The following is a 19,319-nucleotide window of genomic DNA, read 5'->3' on the forward strand; positions in this document are numbered from 1 at the left end:
TTCCTTTGCAGGTGGTCTGCTGGGGAAGGCCAGGGTCAGGTTCCACTTTCTGGAATGCTCTCATGACCCAGGATGTGGGTAAGAGACTCCTTTAGGCAGAGGGCAGGCAGGTGGAAGGCTGTGTGCATCCCAGTGTCTCTTCTGTCTCCTGCCAACCGGATAGGCCAATGGTAGCATGCAACTTGTCTGGAAGTATCCTCATTTATCCTCACTTCCTCTGCCCCTCAGGACCAAACCGAGTGCAGAGTAGCTCCCATCACCCCTGCACCCACTCCTTCTGGGACAAATAATAGATTTGAGTTTTGCACCTCAGTGTGAACCTGTTACCTTAAAGAGATAAATTTGATTGCTTTTTTCTGAGCTATAAGGGTCCTGTCTCCATTCTTTCATCCTCCCTGTTCCCTCTCACTGCTTTGGCATGCCTTCTGCCTATTTTGTGTAATATTTATATGTGATAACAAGAACACAAAAACTAGCACAAAAGATATGCAGGAAGTATATCTGGCCTGGGGTCAGTCTGCAAGTCATTCTTCAAGAGGCATATCCTGATTTCTTCTCTATCCTTCCAGAGAGAGTCTGCCCATATCCACATATATGGAGCTGTGGGAAACTAACCTAAAATGTGGGAGGGGGGTTTTAACTGATCACAACTTACAAGAGTGCGCTGTCCAATCTCCCATCCCTATGAGGGAGGCAGAAAATGAAGGGGTCCCATAGCTTTCTTCTTGCTTTTAGCTGTTAAAAATTCTGGTCTAATCTAGTCTAAAATTATGATCATATCTACTCAAACCACCCACCCCCATCATGACCTGGGGGCACCTGCAGTGGGCAAGGGGCATATCTGTCTTTTACTCCTGTCCCCTCACTTTTCCTCTTGGAGTAGAGAGGGATGAGTCATGGTCAGGTTCAATGACAGCTTCTGCCTGTCCTTTATCAAAGTTGGGGACTGGGAGAGGCAATGGGGAGGGAGGGTAACTGTCTCCTTACTGAACTTCCAGCGTTATGGTTCTTTCTCTGTGAATGCTCATGGCCTCACTGACCAACACTAACCATCTGAATGTCTGGCACCCTAAAACAGGCTCTTTGAGGCTGCCAGGTAAATTCTTCAGAGAGGCTCTCTCACACACACGGCTTCCCCAGTGTGGCGGATCCAGCTGTAGGTTGACCTCTTCCAGCCCCTCAGCCTCTGCCTCTGCTTGGGTCTCCTTGCCCAGTGACAGGAAACAAGACAACTCAAGACTGTCACCTTCCATGGTGTCCACTTGTCCATGGGAGACTCATGTGTCCCTTTCAAGCCAGACTCTGCCGTTTCTCCGAAGGCTCTTTGCCCCTGCTCAGCAGGAACAGGGCAGATCAATGCATCAACTATACCTAAGCAGCTGACCAATTGGTAAATGAGGCACCGGCCTCCTCTTCTTGCAAGTAAACTCCAATCTTTAATGATGTTTCTCTTGGGGCCCATTTCATGTGGCTTGCAGCAGGGCATGGTGGGAAAGGAAAAACTCCAACACTGGTTACTAGGCCAACTAGGGTGGGAAGTTGGGGAGTGTGTGCTGATAGCTGCAAGGTCAGTTGTTTCATCCTTAAGAAAGCCCTGGAAAGGAATTCTGGCCTGTTGTTGGCGGCTTTCTATACAAGGTGCGTTATTTATCCTTCATAGCCCTCAGCTTTGCCCTTCCAATTCTACTCTAACAAACAAGAAAGTCCCACTCGAGATACCATTTTTTAACATAAATGGTAGCTAGCATACTGATGTCACTGTGCTGCATCTTAATAACGTATCTTAATAACATCTTATCAATATCTTAATAATATCCTAGAGATATGTTATTTCATATCAACTGACTTAATTCTGCCTCTTAAAAAAACATTTTAAAGTATTTCATTATATTGATATATTTCTGATTAGTGCCCCTTCAAGGAGTATTTAAACTGAATGCTTGTCAATGTTTTATTTTTTTATTTACAACAAAAAGATATCCAGTTCATAGATTGTTTGGGGGTTGAACATGTATAGACAAAAAGAATTATCCAGATAAAAGTTAGACTAGGAATAAGATGATAACAGGAATGTCTCATTTTAGTTGTGGGGTGAGTTTATGACAGGCCTAGTTAAGCACTGCTGAGCCTCTATCAGCTGTGTGGAGTAAGCCTAGCTTAGGAAGGAGCTGGTGCTCAGACAGACCACCAGCTGGTAGAAACATCACAAATAGATTTCAGAGAGAAATGTGCTCAGGTGTGTTTTCAGAAAAGTCTTGCAATGTGAATCTCAATTCACTTCTGTTTGGGACCACTCTTTTTCTTTCTCACAAGCAAGGCTGTGATTCTATCTCATATGATGTCTTGCACACAGGTGCTGCCTCTCCCTGATCCTGGATCTGAGATCCTGAATGACACTATGACATGTTCCCTCTTACTTGAAACTTGTGTGTGCCTTGGGTGCAGGCACACAGTTTCCCTGAGGAGTGGGCTCCTGCTGCATGAGGGACACTCAGCATTCTTTTCATAGATGTGAATTCCTGCCTGTTCCATGGAGGGGCTCAAGGGGAGGCTGGACAAGTGCCCAGTGGGAAAATGCCATGGCATGGAGGCAAGCTCATGAAGGGGTTAGAGTAGATGGTCTTCGGGACCCCTTTCAGGCTTGTGTTATCTTTCCTTTAAGACCTTGGAATTTGCTCTGTAGAGCAGCAGAGAGAGCATCTGCTTTGGACCCAGCACCTGAACTTGAATCCCCCATCTGTCTCTTCCTTGCTGGGAAGCCCGGGACAAAGTCTCCTAACCTTCCTCTGTCTGTTTTCTTACCTGCAAATGGCAGGTACTGATACCTACGGTAATGGGATATTTATTTGTTAAATAAATATCATTTCGATAACCTCACTGAAAAACATTTAGGCCTGGAGTAGATAAAACCTTCTTCTCAACAGCACAAGCCCCACCTTTTATTTCAGCGTTTTCAGTTTTGTCTGTCTAAGCAAGATAAAGTTCCCATTGGTGGCTTACTGGTTGTAAGAAGTTTGTGCTAGGAGTTGGCAATGAACGCAGTTGGTTGCCTACCCCACCACCATTTTTCTCTTCTTCCTTCCTAGGGAATTCCTGTTTGTTAAGGAATCTACTTCTCCCCATCAGAGTTCTCCCTTTAGAAGTCAAACCATTTCCAATCCAGCAATGGGCCTCATTTTCTCCAAAAGTGGTGGTCACTCCATTCTTTTTGCTAGTCTCTGGGTCAGGAATTAGCCTGTGATGCAATTTAACCAATAACACAAGGTGAGGTTTCCTGTGGGAAAACTTTAGAATAACACTTTCCCATTTCCTCTGGATATGGTTGTTTGCAGAGACGGGGCAACAAGAGAGACTTTCCAAATGTATGGCCAAGCCTGTAGGGAGGCAGCCTGTACTCCTGACTTTGGTTGAACTTCAAGTCCCTCAAGTTAGGAAGACTGTCCTTATTCTTCCAGTCAGTTTGGGATCCAAAATATCAACTTTTCAAAGTTGCTGTGATGATTAGAGATCATGCATATAAAGCTCTTAGCACTGAGCCCGGCACACAGTAGGTACATAGTAAATGGCAGCTGTCAGTGTTACCGAGTTCAGTATCACACAGCCCCACATAGAGGTAGAAGGCAAGGAAACATCTGGCCAGAGAGACTGCAGTTAGAGCCAGAGCCAGTGACCCCCTCAGTCAAATCTGGAGAGGGCCAGAGAGAGCTTCCTAAAGAATTAGACTCTGAAAACAAGGCACGGCCCCAAACCAGAACCTTCATTGTCTGAGGTTGAAAAGGGCGGCTGGTACTAAGGCTCTCTCACCTGAGCCTCCACAGCAGCATGCCTAGGGGGCCACGTGGGCAGCCATGCTTAGTGTAGCAGCCTTGAGGGCAGCTGGAGCAATGGCAGCCCACCACCCCCTGAACCGCCCCTTTGTACACTTCAAGCCTTGTGGAAGCCAGGACTGGTCCCAGGGTGAACACAGAGGGACCCTGAAAGTTTTGCCAGCTCCAAAGCATTCCTGTCACTAATTACAGCCTTTCTGTGATCAAACTGCATTTAGGTACTCATGTGACACTGTCACTAATACATCAAACATTTGACTACATATCTATCCATGTGTAAAGTATACCTGTTCCAGCTCCTCGGTGCCTGTGTATGAAGTCCTCCCTCTGCAATGTGGTAAAGTTCCCTTGTTCTCTGCCTGCTCTCCAGTTGTCTCTTTTTCCTCTCCCCACTGAAACCCCAATGCTCTATTCATGTTCAATGTTGAGCACTGTTTATGTTGTTGTTCTTCTTCCTACTCCCTCTGCCTGCAATGCCCTTCCCTTCCTTGTACACTCACAAGCTTCTTCCTATCCCTCAAGATTCAGCCTGGCTCTCCTTTGATATGGCCCCTTTCCCCAGCCAACCTCCAGGTGGGAATGATTACTCCCTTTGGTTAACCTAATGCCCATACACATTTCTGTTAACCAGAAGACTTTCTAACAGTCCATTTTCCGTGTTTATATCGCCCACTAAACTATAAACTCCTAAGACCTGGGGCTGTGTGATGGATGTTTGTGTTTGGCTGAGAGTAGTTGATTAATAAATGTCTGTTGGATGGATGGGTGGATGGATGGATAAGAACCTGTGTGGGCTGTGGTAATGCAGAGATAAAAGTCCTTTCCCTGCCCTCAAGGAACTCACTATAGATCACAGAAAATTAATACAAAGGAACAATGACATGTGATGAGTCAGGGCGCAGTATGACACGTGAGCTCCATGGAGGAGCACCCATCCCATGGGGGAAAGAGGTGAGTGTTTTTGGGTACTTCTTAGAGGTACTAACACACCATCCTGATCTGGATCCCTTTGGGCCAGCAAGAGTCAGCCATACAGAAACAAGAGGAAGGGCACCCTGGGCACAGGGAGCAACAGGTCCCAAGTGTGAGTGGCAGCAGTGAGGACATGGCTCAGAGTCCAAACAGTTGGAGCAAAGGAGAAATTGTTACAGAACGTTCACCTTAGTTCAGGTAAAACTGGGCTCTTGTCACACGACCAGGAAAGATTAGGCTTGCGGACACATAGAAGGGTGAGGAAAATGGAATTTATTGGATGAAAATTAAAAAGGAAAAATAACTCTCAGCAAAACAAGAGAGAGTCCTGATAGCAGGTTTCCCAGCTCACAGATTGAGTTCCAGGTCAGCACACAGGAACAGGAAAGACCAGGCTCCTCCTCGCTGCAAACGGTGCAAACTTCCCAAGGTTCCACTCCATCTTCCCAGTGCACAGGTGGACATTATTCAGAAAGAATCAGTTGGGAAAGGGCAGGCCTCATCTGGGACCAGCTGTCCAGTGTTTTGTCTTTGCTTCCGGTATTTTTTGAGACAGACTTTTGCTCTTGTAGCCCAGGCTGGAGTGCAATGGCAAGATCTCGCTCACTGCAACCTCCGCCTCCTGGGTTGAAGCAATTCTCCTGCCTCAGCCTTCCAAGTAGTTGGGATTACAGGCACCCACCACCACACCCAACTAATTTTTTTGTATTTTTAGTAGAGATGGGGTTTCACTGTGTTGGCCAGGCTAGTCTTTAACTCCTGACCTCAGGTGATCCACCCGCCTCGGCCTCCCAAAGTGCTAGGACAGCAATCCAGTTTTTCAGCCTTCAGGTTGTTTTAGACTTGGAGGCAGGGTTTTACCAGGGACCACTGGCTGCCTCCTGTCTCTAAGATGTTGAGGGGAGGCTGGGATATGGTGAACAGGGCAGGGAGGACCCATCACATAGGGCCACATCCCCACAAGGAAATCTGGATTTTGTCCTGGGGAAACATGGACTAGTTTTTTGTTTGTTTGTTTTTTGAGATGGAGTCTTGTTCCGTTGCCCAGTGTGGTGGCACGATCTCGGCTCACTGCAACTTCTGCCTCCCGGGTTCAAGAGATTCTCCTGCCTCAGCCTCTCGAAGAGCTGGGACCACAGGCTCATGCCACCACACCCAGCTAACTTTTGTACTTTTAGTAGAGATGGGGTTTCACCATATTGGCCAGACTGGTCTCAAACTCCTGACTCGTGATCCGCCCACCTTGGCCTCCTAAAGTGTTGGGATTACAGGCATGAGCCACCGTGCCCAGCCCATGGACTAGTTTTAAGATGGAACAAGATAGGGTGTGTATTTTTAAAGATTGCCCCAGCAGCAGTGTGGAGTAGGTAGCGAGGCGAGGTGGGAGGTGCTACAAGAGGCAGTGAAGAACTAATGAGGGCTGGACCAATGGGAGCAGTCAGGTGTTCAGACCAGGGAGGCACTCAGGGGGCAAACTTGGTAGGGTTTGGCCACTGTGCATAAGTAAAAGCAGAGGGTAGCACAGATGCCTGCCAGGTTTCCACCCTGGCCAAAAAAGTACATGAAGGTGCATGCAGGCTCACTGAGCAGTTATGGAGGAAAGAGGGCGGCTTCAGGGGAGATTCAGTTTTGGTTCCCTAGAGGCTGAGAGGCTTAAGGAATCCCCAGGTGGGTCTTTTCAGTAGGCAATGAGATAGCCATCCCTGAAGCTTAGGAGACAGGTCCAGATAAAGAAAAATATGTGATGCTGATAAGTAAAAACTGACAGCTGGAGCCATGTGTGGAGCTACAACCTCTCAAGGAGTGGGTGTGTACACAGTGGGAAGATCAAGCCCCAAGACAGACCATATGTGTAGGTAAAATTTTTAACAAAGAGACTGAGACAATATCCAGATAGAAAGAGCAAAAAGATCATGCTGCAATGGGCATTGGGAAGAGGAAAACTTCCAGGGGCCTGCAGGGATGTACAAGGTCAAACCCTGCACAGTGAGTAAGTAAGGAAAAAACCTAAAGAACGTTCATTTGTGGCCACATTTTTTGCAGCCCTCATCAGCCTGTGAGTACAGATGAAGTCACATTAAGAGTAACCACACATATTTCACTAGCTTGTTGCCAACCATCTGCACAGCAGGACTGATTCTCCCCTAAAAAATGCCCTCACTTCTCACCCTCCAAGATGTATTTTCTGGGAGTGCCTGGGGGTGTCTCACACAAGCCGAAGGAGAGTCCACATGTGTTAGTCCACGCGCACACCCCTCTTTCCATCTACAGCACTTGAGGCATCTGCAGCCCCCATGGCGGCTTCCCACTGAGATGCCCTGAGGTCCATGCTGGGTTTCAGCTCCTGCTATACAATGCAGCAGAGGCTTCTAGGCTCATCATTTTTCACTGAGTTGAAGCCACAGCATTTTCTGAGAAATGGAGAGGACACCCCCTCTTTGCCATCTCTTTGTCACCCGTGTTCCACATGATGCCTCACCAAAAAAAAAAAAAAAAAGCCTTCTTTAGCTTGTGCCTTATGTCCTAATGCTTCAGACACCAGGCAGTCCCTGGGACTGAGTGAGAGGCAGACAATAGTCTCCCTGGACCCCAGCCTCTACCCCAGGTTTGGGGCAGGTGACTAATTGCAAAAGGTCAGGATACCTAGCTAAATGGTTATTTGGCGACATAGAGGCCATGATTGGTGTCGGCCAACAATTCAGCAGAATGGTTGACAAGGTCAGATTGCAACAAAATGAGAGAATGGAGGTGAGAAAGGTACAGACAGTAAATTTCACGAAGGGGCAGAGGCAGGAAAGCAGGAAATGGAGAGTGGTGGTGGTGGTGGTGGTGGCTTTTCCCTTGAACACAGTGGCAGGCCGAGGAAGAGGCAGCAGGAAGGGAGGAGCCAACCACAGACCGGAGAAGAGAAAGGCTCTGAGTGAGTAGCAGGTGCAAGTCGTGCGGAAAATCCTCAGGCTGAGGGAACCTAAGGCAGCAGCCCTGAGGGCCCTGAAAGAGACCCTGGGCCTCCTGGCGGGGGTCTCTGGAAGGAGCCTGGCCACAGGGTTCGGAGGTAAAAGACTGAAAAAAGAGAGGAGAGTCAGACTCTGTGCCGGAGCCTCCTCTGGAGGGAAGTGGAAAGTCCGGGGCCCTGACCGTGCCGAGGGGCCTCCCAGCCACATCCTTTTCTCTGGACAGAGCTGTCACTTAGCTCCCCTCCGTGACTCAGAATCTGACTTTCATTTTACTATTTTAATTTTATTAACGATGAGAGTCACAGTAAAAAGCTGGTTCCGGGAGTGGATTTTCTTCCCTTCCCTTGATCGCAGTTTGCTTGGGATTCCTCGCACGGGCAGTGGCAGTGTCCAGCTGTGGCCTTGGCCCCAACTCTTTGAAGATACTCCAGTTTCACGGTAAAGCTAGCTTCCCAGGGAAAGGATGACTCACGTTGAAAGGACATGGTTTTTCCATCATTTGTTTATGTAAAAGCTACCATACGCTAGAGGGGCTGGAACTAGACCCAAGAGTAGAAGACTGTGCTCTGCGGGGTAAGGAGAACGGGCACCCTGGCGAAGGGCGAAAGGTTTCCGACGGGTACAACCCGTGTCTTAATAACACCTGAAGTGAATGTGGTGTCTGAGTGACAACACTACTCCCCTCACAAACAGTAAAAGCAGAGGGTCACAAACAGAGGGTCAACCAGAAAAAAAAGATTCTCATTTCATCTGTAGTTTTGTATCAGGGATTGTGTTGGAATTTGCCTCCGTATTAAACTGCTGTTCAAGGGTTACCAACTCAAATGGTTATGGGGCGAAGCCGGTGTCTCAGGCATGGGCCTGTCGTTGTGACCTGTGGCAAACCAAAGCCACTACTTGCCCTATACAAAGGGGACATCAGCTGTCAGCTCCAGCAGCTTCAACTAAAAGATGCAAGCTCTGTATTGCCGACCTGACTTTTCGGAGAGAAGTTGTAAGTCCACATTGTTTTGTGAGACCTCCAGATTTTTAAATACTGAGAATAATTTCAATAAAAAGATCACAACAACAAACACCCACCATACAGTCCAAGCAAAACGCTCTGAGAGCGACCTTCATAAGGAGTGCAAAGTCACAGTTTCAATTTCACTTCCTCTAAAGAGATTTCAAAGTGTTCTGTTTCTTAAGTGATTCTGTTTGCATTTTAAAATACAACGGTATCTCCGAGAGGTAAAACAAGAGTTTGCTCTAAGAAGTCACTGCTTCCTCAGCCCCTTTGTGAGTAAGCAATGTATGCTTCCCTAGAGGTGACTAAACTCTGATCATTGCCGATGGGCAGGCACTCCCCAAATGTCCAGGGACAACAAAGATACCCAGAGTGTCTTTCATAGCTACCAACGATTAAATAGCAAGTATTGCATTCCTAGGCATTGCTAACTAGTGAAGTATACCAGATGGAAATGTCTTTGAGGCTGTCCCTTTAAAACTCGAGCAAGCTACCAGGCAAACTCCGCCTCCAGGGAGGTTCCTTATTAAATAGGAGCCAACTGGCTGGGTCGGGGCTCAATACCTCAAGCAATACCTGCAACTGAGGACTCTTCCCGGGGAGACTGCAGCCCATCGGCATGGCTCAAGAGTTTGTGAACGGCAAAATCCAGCCTGGGAAGGTGGTTGTGTTCATCAAGCCCACCTGCCCATACTGCAGGAGGGCCCAAGAGATCCTCAGTCAATTGCCCATCAAACAAGGGCTTCTGGAATTTGTCGATATCACAGCCACCGACCACACTAACGAGATTCAAGATTATTTGCAACAGCTCACGGGAGCAAGGACGGTGAGTTTCATTTTAAACGGCTAGGGAAAGGCTCCCGGATTGCCTTTTCTTGTCAGAGCTGTGTCTGTCTTTAGGACAAGGCTGCGGCTCCGTCCTTCAAGGCGTCCAGAGGGCTGTGCGGGGCGGGGGGTGTGGGGGAGGGCGCCTTAGAGAGGATCTCGGTCACTTGAATCAGCGGTGGCACTGCAGCCAAAGGTCCTCTCACAGCCGAAGAGGGGGTACAGCTGATGTCTGCTGTGCGACAGGGTAAGTGGGCCCAGCAGCTTGCCGGGGAGTCCCCGGGGAATTATCTAGAGTCTTTGTTTTAAGCACTGCCAAAATGACAGTTCTCAGCTGGCAGGGCTGGAGGTGGAAGCTGGGGTGGAGGGCCGGGTGTGATGTGTTGGTTATTTAACATGAGAGTCATGTTCTTCATTCTCTTCTCTAGGCTTTCTTTTTCTAATTTGCTCATTCTTCCTTATTTAATTCCTCTCACTGGAAACATCTAATGTACCATTATCTGCCCCTTGTTCTAAATTAATTATGGATGTTTCCAGGCCCCACATTGTAGGGAATCATAGCCTGCAGTTCTGGCCTGGCTCTTATAATGGCTGGCTGTGTGATCCTGGGCAAGTCACCACTCCTGTAGTCCTCAAAGATCCCAGCTGCAAGACCAGATTAGGTGACCGCAAAGTCTCATTTGCTATGAATAGGCTGTGGGACCCTCTAAAAATTGCTCTTCTCCATCTGAAAGACTTCCCTGTCTTTAGTATCCTTGGCTTTGCGTCCTGGGCTTCAGGAGGGATGCCAACCACGTCACCTGTATCAGTTCTGCTGCAAGGTGGGATGAGAAATGTCCCACCAGTTCAGCTAAGTTCCCTTTTGGGATGCACATTCTACAGCACAGTGTTGGGCCAAGCACATATGCTATTTTAGTTTTAGTTTGACTTACAAGGTTGTTACTGGGTTCTGAGTGTAAAGCATTGGAGGTTGTTTCTCTCCTCTCTAATAAGAAGTCAGCATTTTGGTGCAGAGAGGGCTTAGTGTGTTACCCTACTGCTGTGTGCTGAGGTCCTGGAGTGTACACAATGACGACAGAGGCTATTGCTGCCTACTGGGACCACAGCTGCATAGGATGCCCAGGCCCTGAGAGGTGTAAAGGGCAGTGCAAACACTACTACGGGCCCCACTGTGGCTGCCACCCTGAGGACCTTTTAGCCATTGGTTCCCAAACTTTGCTGCACATTACGATCACCTAGAGAGCTTATAAAACAATCCTTATAACCAAATTATGCCCCTCAATAACTAAATCACAATGTCAGAGGTGGGAGCCAAGCATGAGTTTTTTTTTTTTTTTTGAGACAGAGTTTCACTCGTCACCCAGGCTGGAGTGCAATGGTGCAATCTTGGCTCACTGCAACCTCTGCCTCCTGGGTTCTCCTCCCTCAGCCTCCCAAGTAGCTGGGATTACAACCACATGCCACCATGCCCAGCTAATTTTTGTATTTTTAGTAGAGATGGGGTTTCACCATATTGGCCAGGCTGGTCTTGAACTCCTGACCTTAGGTGATCCACCCACCTCAGCCTCCCAAAGTGTAAGCGTGAGCCACCACACCTGGCCAACAATTGCTTTTTCATGTCTTTGTAGAACAACAATATTTCTTGTAGTGATCTTTTAAGGTTTTTTTTTTTTTGGGTTTTTTTTTTTGTTTTTTGTTTTTTAAGAGACAGAGTCTTGCTCTGTCACCCAGGCTGGAGTGCAGGGGTGCAATGATAGCTGACTGCAGCCTCGAACTCCTGGGCTGAAGTGACCCTCCCACCTCAGTATCCCATGGCTGGGACTACAGGCATGAGCCATCGTACCCAGCTAATTTTTTAAGGTTTTTGTACAGATGAGGGTCTTGTTATGTTGCCCAGGCTGGTCTTGAACTCCTGGCCTCCAGCTATCCTTCCACCTTGGCCTCCCAAACTGCTGGGATTACAGACATGATCCACCTCAACAAGCCTGTTTTTCATTTTTAGAAAAATGTTTTTCACAGATTCTTGAATTCTGAATGCATTCCTCCTAGGGGAAGAACAAATCTTTTAAAGCTGCTTGTTTGATCCCCAACAGGTAAGTGTTTGTATTCAAAGGCTCTGAAAGCTCCTGTGGGTTTTTTGCTTGTTTGTTTGTTTTTTTGAGACAGAGTCTTGCTCTGTCCCCCAGGCTGGAGTGCAGTGGTGAGATCTTGGCTCACTGCAAACTCCGTGTCCGGGTTCACGCCATTCTCCTGCCTCAGCCTCCCGAGTAGCTGGGAATACAGGCACCCGCCACCACGCCCAGCTAATTTTTTGTGTGTTTAGTAGAGATGAGGTTTTCACTGTGTTAGCCGGGATAGTCTCAATCTCCTGACCTCGTGATCCATCTGCCTCAGCCTCCCAAAGTGCTGGGATTACAGGCGTGAGCCACCGCACCCAGCCTGAACCTGCGGTCTTAATTATTCTGTAAAGTATCTAGTAGGTAATCAGCAGGACATGATTATGGAAAGTTAGTGCCTTCAATCAAGCCATGTACTTGGTGAAACCTGTTTTTGTTTTGCTATAGTCACAGCTCCTAAATTAGTGCCTTCATTTATTTCTCCTGTAATGCACTTTTCTTTACATAGATCTGAGTTTCTGACCTATATCATTTCCTTTCTCTCTGAAGAACTTCTTTGGGCATTTCTTGCAAGGTGATTCCATTGGTAACACATTTCCTCAAGTTTTGTTTATTTTAGAAAGTATTTCTCCTTCACATTTGAATGATGATTTTACTGCATGCAACAAATACTTTTAAGCATCTACTATGTACCAGGCACTTTTATGGACAGTGGGGAAAAAAATCTGTCTTTTCTGCCATGAAAAAAAAAACCTTCTGCATTTGTTGAACCTATATTTTAGTGGGGGAGACAAACAAATACAATAATAAAACAGTATGTTGAGAGGTGGTAAGTGGCACGTGCTATGAGGAAAAGTAGAAAAGGTAGGGAAGAAGCAGCAGGGTCCAGTTTTAGATGGAGCCATTGCGTCTCACTGAGAAGGGAACATTCGAGCAGATATCTACAGGAGCTGAGGGAGATGAGCATACACAATTTACAGGAAGCGTGAATGCAAAGTTCCCAGGGTAGATGTCTGCGTGGCAGGTTTGTGGAATAGTAAGGAGGCCAGTATGGTTGCAGCACTGTGAGCCAGTAGGAGAGTTAGTGGAGGTGAGGTCTGAGACCTGATGGGAGCTTGGAAGAACTGTGACTGGTACTCGGTGTGAGATGAGATGCCCTCGGTGGATGCTGAGCAGACGAGTCACTTGATCTGACCCCATTTTGAAAGGGCCACTCTGGGCTGGGCGCGGTGGCTCACGCCTGTAATCCCAGCACTTCGGGAAGCCAAGGCAGGCGGATCACGAGGGCAGGAGATCGAGACCATCCTGGCTAACACAGTGAAACCCCGTCTCTATAAAAATACAAAAAATTAGCTGGGTGTGGTGGCAGGCACCTGTAGTCCCAGCTACTCGGGAGGTTGAGGCAGGAGAATGGTGTGAACCCAGGAGGCGGAGCTTGCAGTGAGCCGAGATCTCGCCACTGCACTCCAGCCTGGGCAACAGAGCGAGACTCTGTCTCAAACAAAAAAAAAAGAAAGGGCCACTCTGGCAGCTGTGGGGAAAAGAGACCGTAGGGCAAGAGTGAAGGTTGAAGCTGGGAGACATTGGGAGGCTATAGCAGTTATTCGGGTGACAAATGAAGGTGGCTTGTACCAGGGAGGAAGCTGAGGAAGTGCTGAGAAATCGCTTTTGAGTAGTTGCATTTGTGTCACTCTAGCTAGTGTGCAGGAGACGCTGCCTGGCTGAGGCTGGGGGAACCTACTCCAGGAGAGTAAGAACCACAGGATTACCAAACGCATTTTGGGGCGGCAGTTCTTTCCTCTCCTTGACAGCAGTGGACTCTCAAGTTCCTCTAAGGAGGAGGCTGGGACGGGACGGGAGGGGAGGCAGCGCAGGCTAGTTCCTCTTCTTTGCTCAGCTTTGTCAACAGTACTTGCTTCGGTTTCACTGCCACAGCCCTCCGTGCCGTCCTGTACAGCCTGCCGTTCATCTCCCATTAGGGGTACCATTCACCGATACGATTTAAGGCAGTTTTGCAGTTGTCCAGACTAGAGGATGGGTGTGAGGGGAAAGGAGCCTTTCGCTTCTTTGCCAGACACTGAGCGCAAAACTCCACGCTGGGGGCAGCCTGGTCACATTTCAGGGTCGTCTCAGGAGGCTGGGGGGCAGCTCCAGGGCTGTGGGTTTTCAAAGCCTCAGTTATCCTGTGAGAGCACAGGAAATAGCCACGGAAATGTGCAAGATTTGTTTTTAATTTTTAGACTTTATTTTTAATGCCTACCTTCACCCAGATCCCCTTTTTAATAAAAGTGCTGTAAGAACTTACCCACAATCATTAAGCCCCTTTTCTCATCTTTCTCACTTTTTGGACAATTTGCTCCAATTACTGTGCTTTCTGAGGAAAGCCCAAAGCTTTGAAAAATAGTCTCACTGCTTTCTGCCTCCACCTCTCCCTCCCCTCCAGTGCGTTCCTGGTACTTGGGGAAAGGCCTGCTGGCTCTGATGACATGGTGACCTCCATGGGGCTTGTTTCTTCACTGCCAGGCAGCCTTGGTGGAACACCCTTGGCCTGGAAATTCAGCCACGTTGAGGGTGTTTCCTCCTCCCTCGCAATTCTAAAAGCCCTCTGGAATTCTGTCATGTGTCTGCTCCTAGCAGCAGGGAGGAAGCATGGAACTAGAGAGAAGCCTATTCAGCAGGTGTCATGACTGTGGCTTGGCATGGGTGATACACCCACGTCCGGGGTGACTTAACCATCTTATAGTGGACCAGTGATTAAAGGAGACTCAAATACCACTACACTCCCCTGGTTGAGGACAGAGCTTGCCTGTATTGTTTTGTTTTGTTTTGCTCTGTCACACAGGTGTAAGTGCAATGGCACCATCACAGCTTACTGCAGCCTCGACCTCCCGGGCCAAAGAGATCCTCCCACTTCAGCTTCCTGAGTAGCTGGGACTATAGGCATGCACCGCCATGCCTGGCTAATTTTTGTATTTTTTGTAGAGACGGGGGTCTCACTATGTTACCTAGGCCGGTCTTGAACTCTTGGGCTCAAGTGACCCTCCCACCTCAGCCTCACAAAAGTAGTAGGATTACAGTCAAGAGCCACTGTGCCTGGCCCTCACCTGTGTTTTAACAACACAGAGAGATGATTGTATTTAAAAAACTGTGGACCTGAAAAATCAGAGACCTAATGCAAATACTTTTCCAGCTGTATTTAGAAATGAATTCCTTCCTTCCTGATTGTTGTGACCCAGTTTACAATCCCTGATGCAGAGAAAGTAGAGTTCAATCTAGGTGGTCTGACTGCAGCCAATCAAAATTCTCCTGAAACATGTTTCTGTAGAGTGAAATTTTAAAATCCCTTTGGCAAGTTGGACAAGCTCATGCATAGCACACTCAACTTGAAAACTCTTCTGGCTTAAAAACATTCTTGGGTTTATAATGTTACCCCTTATAACAGTAAGGAAGTCCTGTCCTATAAGCATATACATGAGGAGGTTGTAAAGTGATTTTAAAAATTTGGAATCATGGGAACTATTTCGTGGTGGGATATGTTCTTTCTAGTCTAGTAATGTAGTAATGTCCTGGGTTGTGTGCTTTTTTAGGTTCCTCGAGTCTTTATCGGTAAAGATTGTATAGGCGGATGCAGTGATCTAGTCTCTATGCAACAGAGTGGGGAACTGCTGACGCGGCTAAAGCAGATTGGAGCTCTGCAGTAACCACAGGTGAGTGGCAGGTGAGGTGCTAGGCCAGGAATATGGGACACCGTGGAATTCTTCTGGCAGGTGAGGTGCTAGGCCAGGAACATGGGACACCGTGGAATTCTTCTGTCATGGTTTGTTACATTGTAGGACAGCATTCTGGCTGGGGAAAGATGACTTGGGGTAAGTTGAGGAATGGTGATATCAATTACTTAATGAATTTCACACTTTACAAAGACATTGTGTCAATGGGAGAAATTCTTTCACTCCACCTTCATTTAACAAATATTTATTGAGCATGTGCCAGATGCATGAGAATATAATGATGCATAAAATGATAACCTGGAACTTATATTCCAGAGAGGCAGACAGATCAAAAACAGGCAAATCCTTAAATAGAATAGAATAATGTGATTGACTATGTCAGGGGGTGGGGAGAAAATTGAGCTAACATGGTAAGGGAGGGCCTTTCTCAGGAAGGGTTGAGCTGAGACCTGATTGACAAGGAGACTGCTAAGCAGAGATGAAGCAGAAGAGCTTTTCAGGCAGAGGGAATAGCAAGTACAAAGACTCTGAGGTGGCAACAGGTAAGGGATGTTCATGGAACAGAAAGAAAGCATGAATAGAGTAAATGAAGTGCAGTAAGAAGGAAGAATAGCGAGAAAGGTGAGCAGGGGCCAGAGTACCCAGGCCGTGGTAAACAATTTGGATTTATTCAAAATGTGATGTGAAACTGAGGTCATTTTGGCTTTACCTGTGTTCATTTGGCCGATCAACTCTAATTATTAATTGGCTTCCCAAAAGCCAAAACAAAGTTTTCTAAAATCAGTAACCTAAAGGAGATCTTTGGCTCTGTGGAAAACCACAGGGCAATGAACATTTTAGAAAGAAACCATGATGGTTTTGGAGTCTGAGCTCCTCCCTCCCCCAGTTCTCCAGCACAGCTAGCGCTAGCCAGCTCCCAAGCAGGCCAATTCAGAGACCTGTACACAGAGAGACGTAAGGGCTGCTTTAGTCGAGGGAGAAATGAATGGTTCTTTAACCAAAATGTTCTTGGAGGGGTATCTATTGCCTGCTAATTAATAACTCATCTCTTTGGTAATGAGTATACATAATTTGTGATAGTTACTCCACATAGCAACAGAAGGGGGAAAAAGATCTGAAAAAATACAACTGATTTCCCTGAAATGAAATAGTCAATGCTATAAATCTTCTAATAGTAATTCTACAATATCATCACAGCAGGTGCACCCTATGTCTGTCTGAGTTCACTTCCTAGCCTTACCACTGGTACTGAAAGCACTCAAACCCAATTAATGGTGGTACCAAATGTTTCCTATTCTGAGACATGTTTAGCAATTTAGGCTTAGATTAAGAATGGGAGAAGATGGGAAATGTCATTTCTCAAACTGCTTCTATTTTGGTGTGGGCATTAGAGTCCCCCATATTCAGAAAGTCTCCTGTCTTGCATTTGGCTTTCCCTTCAGTGTTCTATGCTGTCATTATTTTACTGGCAGCTGCATCTCAAGGCCATCTGCAACAGAGTGTGTTGAAATGGCAGGTGTAAGTGTTCTGGTAATGAGAGAAAGGAAGGATTTTGCCTTACAAGGAGATCCCATTCTTTCTTTCCTGGCAGAGCAGGCCCCCCATGCTGACATCTGTCCTCAAGAGCTGGATGGAATTGCAAATGATGACAGCACTTCCTGGTGGATGAATTTGGGGGCACAGACAGCTTTTTTCCTCTTTTGGCTCCGTATTTAAAAGTGAATCAACTTGCTCTTAACCACAGGGCCAAGAAGGTTGACGGGCCATCTTGGTTTTCTTCTGGATGCGCTCTTTGGTTTTCAGAAGACTGTGACAAGTTCTGGCCCAGGATTCCCTCGCTGACCCTCAACTGTTCTCTTTGGCACACGTTTCTTACTGTTCTCCACGTGTCGGCATGTCTCTACCTCTAAGCCAGTGTTTTTCAACTATGTTTATCCAGACTCCTTCTCCACAATGATGAATCCATAGTTGGTTATCTGCTACTGTCCATTAGCTGAAATCATTTTGCTGCTTGACTTTATGGAGTTTGTATTATGAAATCAGTGGGTATTTTGAATGTGTTCTTTTAAACTACATGCATCTCTCCACTCAACCCCACCCCATCCCATCCCACCTTGAAAATCATTGCTCCGAACCAGTGTTCTCCACCTTGTCCTCCATAGATCTCATAGGAAATGTTCAACAATTCTGTGAAAGGTCACAGGACCCAACTGGAGAAATCATATGAAAAGTATAGTTGGTCTTGGTGTCACATGGATCAGAGGCACAAGTGCAGAGACTGTGGTCATGCGGAACACTCTGTTATTTAAGATGGCTATCCAGATAATCCTGAACACTGTGTATTTGTTTAATTTAGACTACCAGCAACGATTAAAGCACGAAGTATAGAACATCTGAGAAAACTTACAGCCCCCTACACCAAGAGTGTATCTGTGAAAGACCCCCACACTTTGAAAACTTAAGAATCCCTTATGAAGTTTGCCTGTTCTAGAATTGTAAGATTGTTAATTTCCTTCTTCAGTCTCTAGTGACAACACTTAATTTCTTTTCTAATAAAAAAATACCTGTAGATGATTCAGTGATTTTTGTCCAATTCGTTTCCATGTTCTCAATTAAGGAATGTTAAGGAATGTTAACATTAAGGAATGTTAATGAATGTTAACATTAAGGAATGTTAGGCGAAATATACTCACTTAAAACTGTGTTTATGTTTGGCCATGCCAATATAAATAAAGACATGTGCTGCTGTCACTCATTGAGTACAAATGGTTGATATAATTTTGAAATTTCATATTGAAATAAATGCCAGCTCCAGCTTACTGAATAATGCTTAGGGTTTAATAACAGTCTTTTTTCATTTCATATTCCTTTTTGCCATTTCCCACTTAAGGCCCGTGTACTTCTCGCTTCTTTCTTTTGTGGGCCCTAACCACTCCCTTCAACCAGGATCGCTACGGATGATTGTTCAGGTTACACACTGCACAATATGAATGCCGCCCCTCCCCTCCCCCGCCGGAGGTTACAGTGCCTGATCGGCTCTGGACCACTTCCCTGCACTTTCACACTTCTTTGTCCATGCTCATTGTGTTTCTTTCTCCTGAGATGCCTTTTCTTCTCCTTTGTTTTCCTTTGAAACTCCTCCTTGTTCAAGGCCTGATTTAGACTGTTCCCCTATCTTTTCTCTCTCCTCTCATGGCCTTTTGACTGAAAATCATCGTTTCCTCTTCTGGAATTCAAAAACACTGCATATAGATACCGTACGGCTGTTATCAGGCTACGCTGTAGTTAATCATCTGTATTGGTTTCTTGCCAAATTCAGAAGTACACGAAGGCGACTGGGCACAGTGGCTCATGCCTGTAATCCCAGCACTTTGGGAGGCCCAGGCAGGTGGATCACGAGGTTGGGAGTTCGAGACCAGCCTAGCCAATATGGTGAAACCCCATCTCTACTAAAAATATAAAAATTACCCGGGTGTGGTGGCACGTGCCTGTAGTCACAGCCACTCAGGAGGCTGAGGCAGAAGAATTGCTAGAACCTGGGAGGCGGAGGTTGCAGTGAGCTGAGATCATGCCATTGCACTCCAGCCTGGGTAACAGAGCGAGACTCTGTCTCAAAAAAAAAAAAAAAGAAGTACCCAAAGGCAAGAACCTAGACTTAACTATGGAAACCCAGTTCCCAGCATAGAAGAGCTATTTTATCAAAGCAATGTATGCATATGGTTTAAAAAGCCAATAGTACTAAAAGTCTTTTCTGCTCTAACTGCCTCAAACCCAGGTCCTGATAAAGTACCTTACAGGGCCATGTGCCCCTCCCCAAGGGTATTCCCTCTCTCCAACCCTCCATAGAGGTAACCACTAGTTCATTTTTGTTGTAATCATTCTGATAC

General features: G+C 46.6%; 1 protein-coding gene across 3 annotated transcripts; it reads left to right on the forward strand.

Annotated features, from left to right (window-relative positions):
• The first annotated feature begins 9,303 nt into the window (after positions 1-9,303).
• On the forward strand, positions 9,304-18,183 carry GLRX (glutaredoxin). Of its 3 annotated transcripts, none has more exons than XM_007978953.3 (3): positions 9,304-9,588; positions 15,292-15,411; positions 17,029-18,006. In XM_007978953.3, the coding sequence occupies exons 1-2, from the start codon at positions 9,382-9,384 to the stop codon at positions 15,403-15,405; spliced, it is 321 nt and encodes a 106-aa protein (XP_007977144.1). In that variant the 5' UTR covers positions 9,304-9,381; the 3' UTR covers positions 15,406-15,411; positions 17,029-18,006. The 3 variants fall into 3 exon arrangements, with proteins under 3 accessions (XP_007977144.1, XP_007977129.1, XP_007977134.1); XM_007978938.3 differs by having other exon boundaries at positions 9,305-9,588; positions 17,024-18,183; XM_007978943.3 differs by having other exon boundaries at positions 9,305-9,588; positions 17,177-18,183.
• The last annotated feature ends 1,136 nt before the right edge of the window (positions 18,184-19,319 follow it).

This window comes from Chlorocebus sabaeus, chromosome 4 (assembly GCF_047675955.1).
Source record: "Chlorocebus sabaeus isolate Y175 chromosome 4, mChlSab1.0.hap1, whole genome shotgun sequence".
Taxonomy (NCBI): Eukaryota; Metazoa; Chordata; class Mammalia; order Primates; family Cercopithecidae; genus Chlorocebus; species Chlorocebus sabaeus.

Coding starts and splice junctions, on each gene's coding strand:
- GLRX (XM_007978953.3), top strand. CDS start 9,382: ATGGCTCAAGAGTTTGTGAACGGCAAAATCCAGCCTGGGAAGGTGGTT. Junction 9,589..15,291: donor AGCTCACGGGAGCAAGGACG/GTGAGTTTCATT, acceptor GTGCTTTTTTAG/GTTCCTCGAGTCTTTATCGG.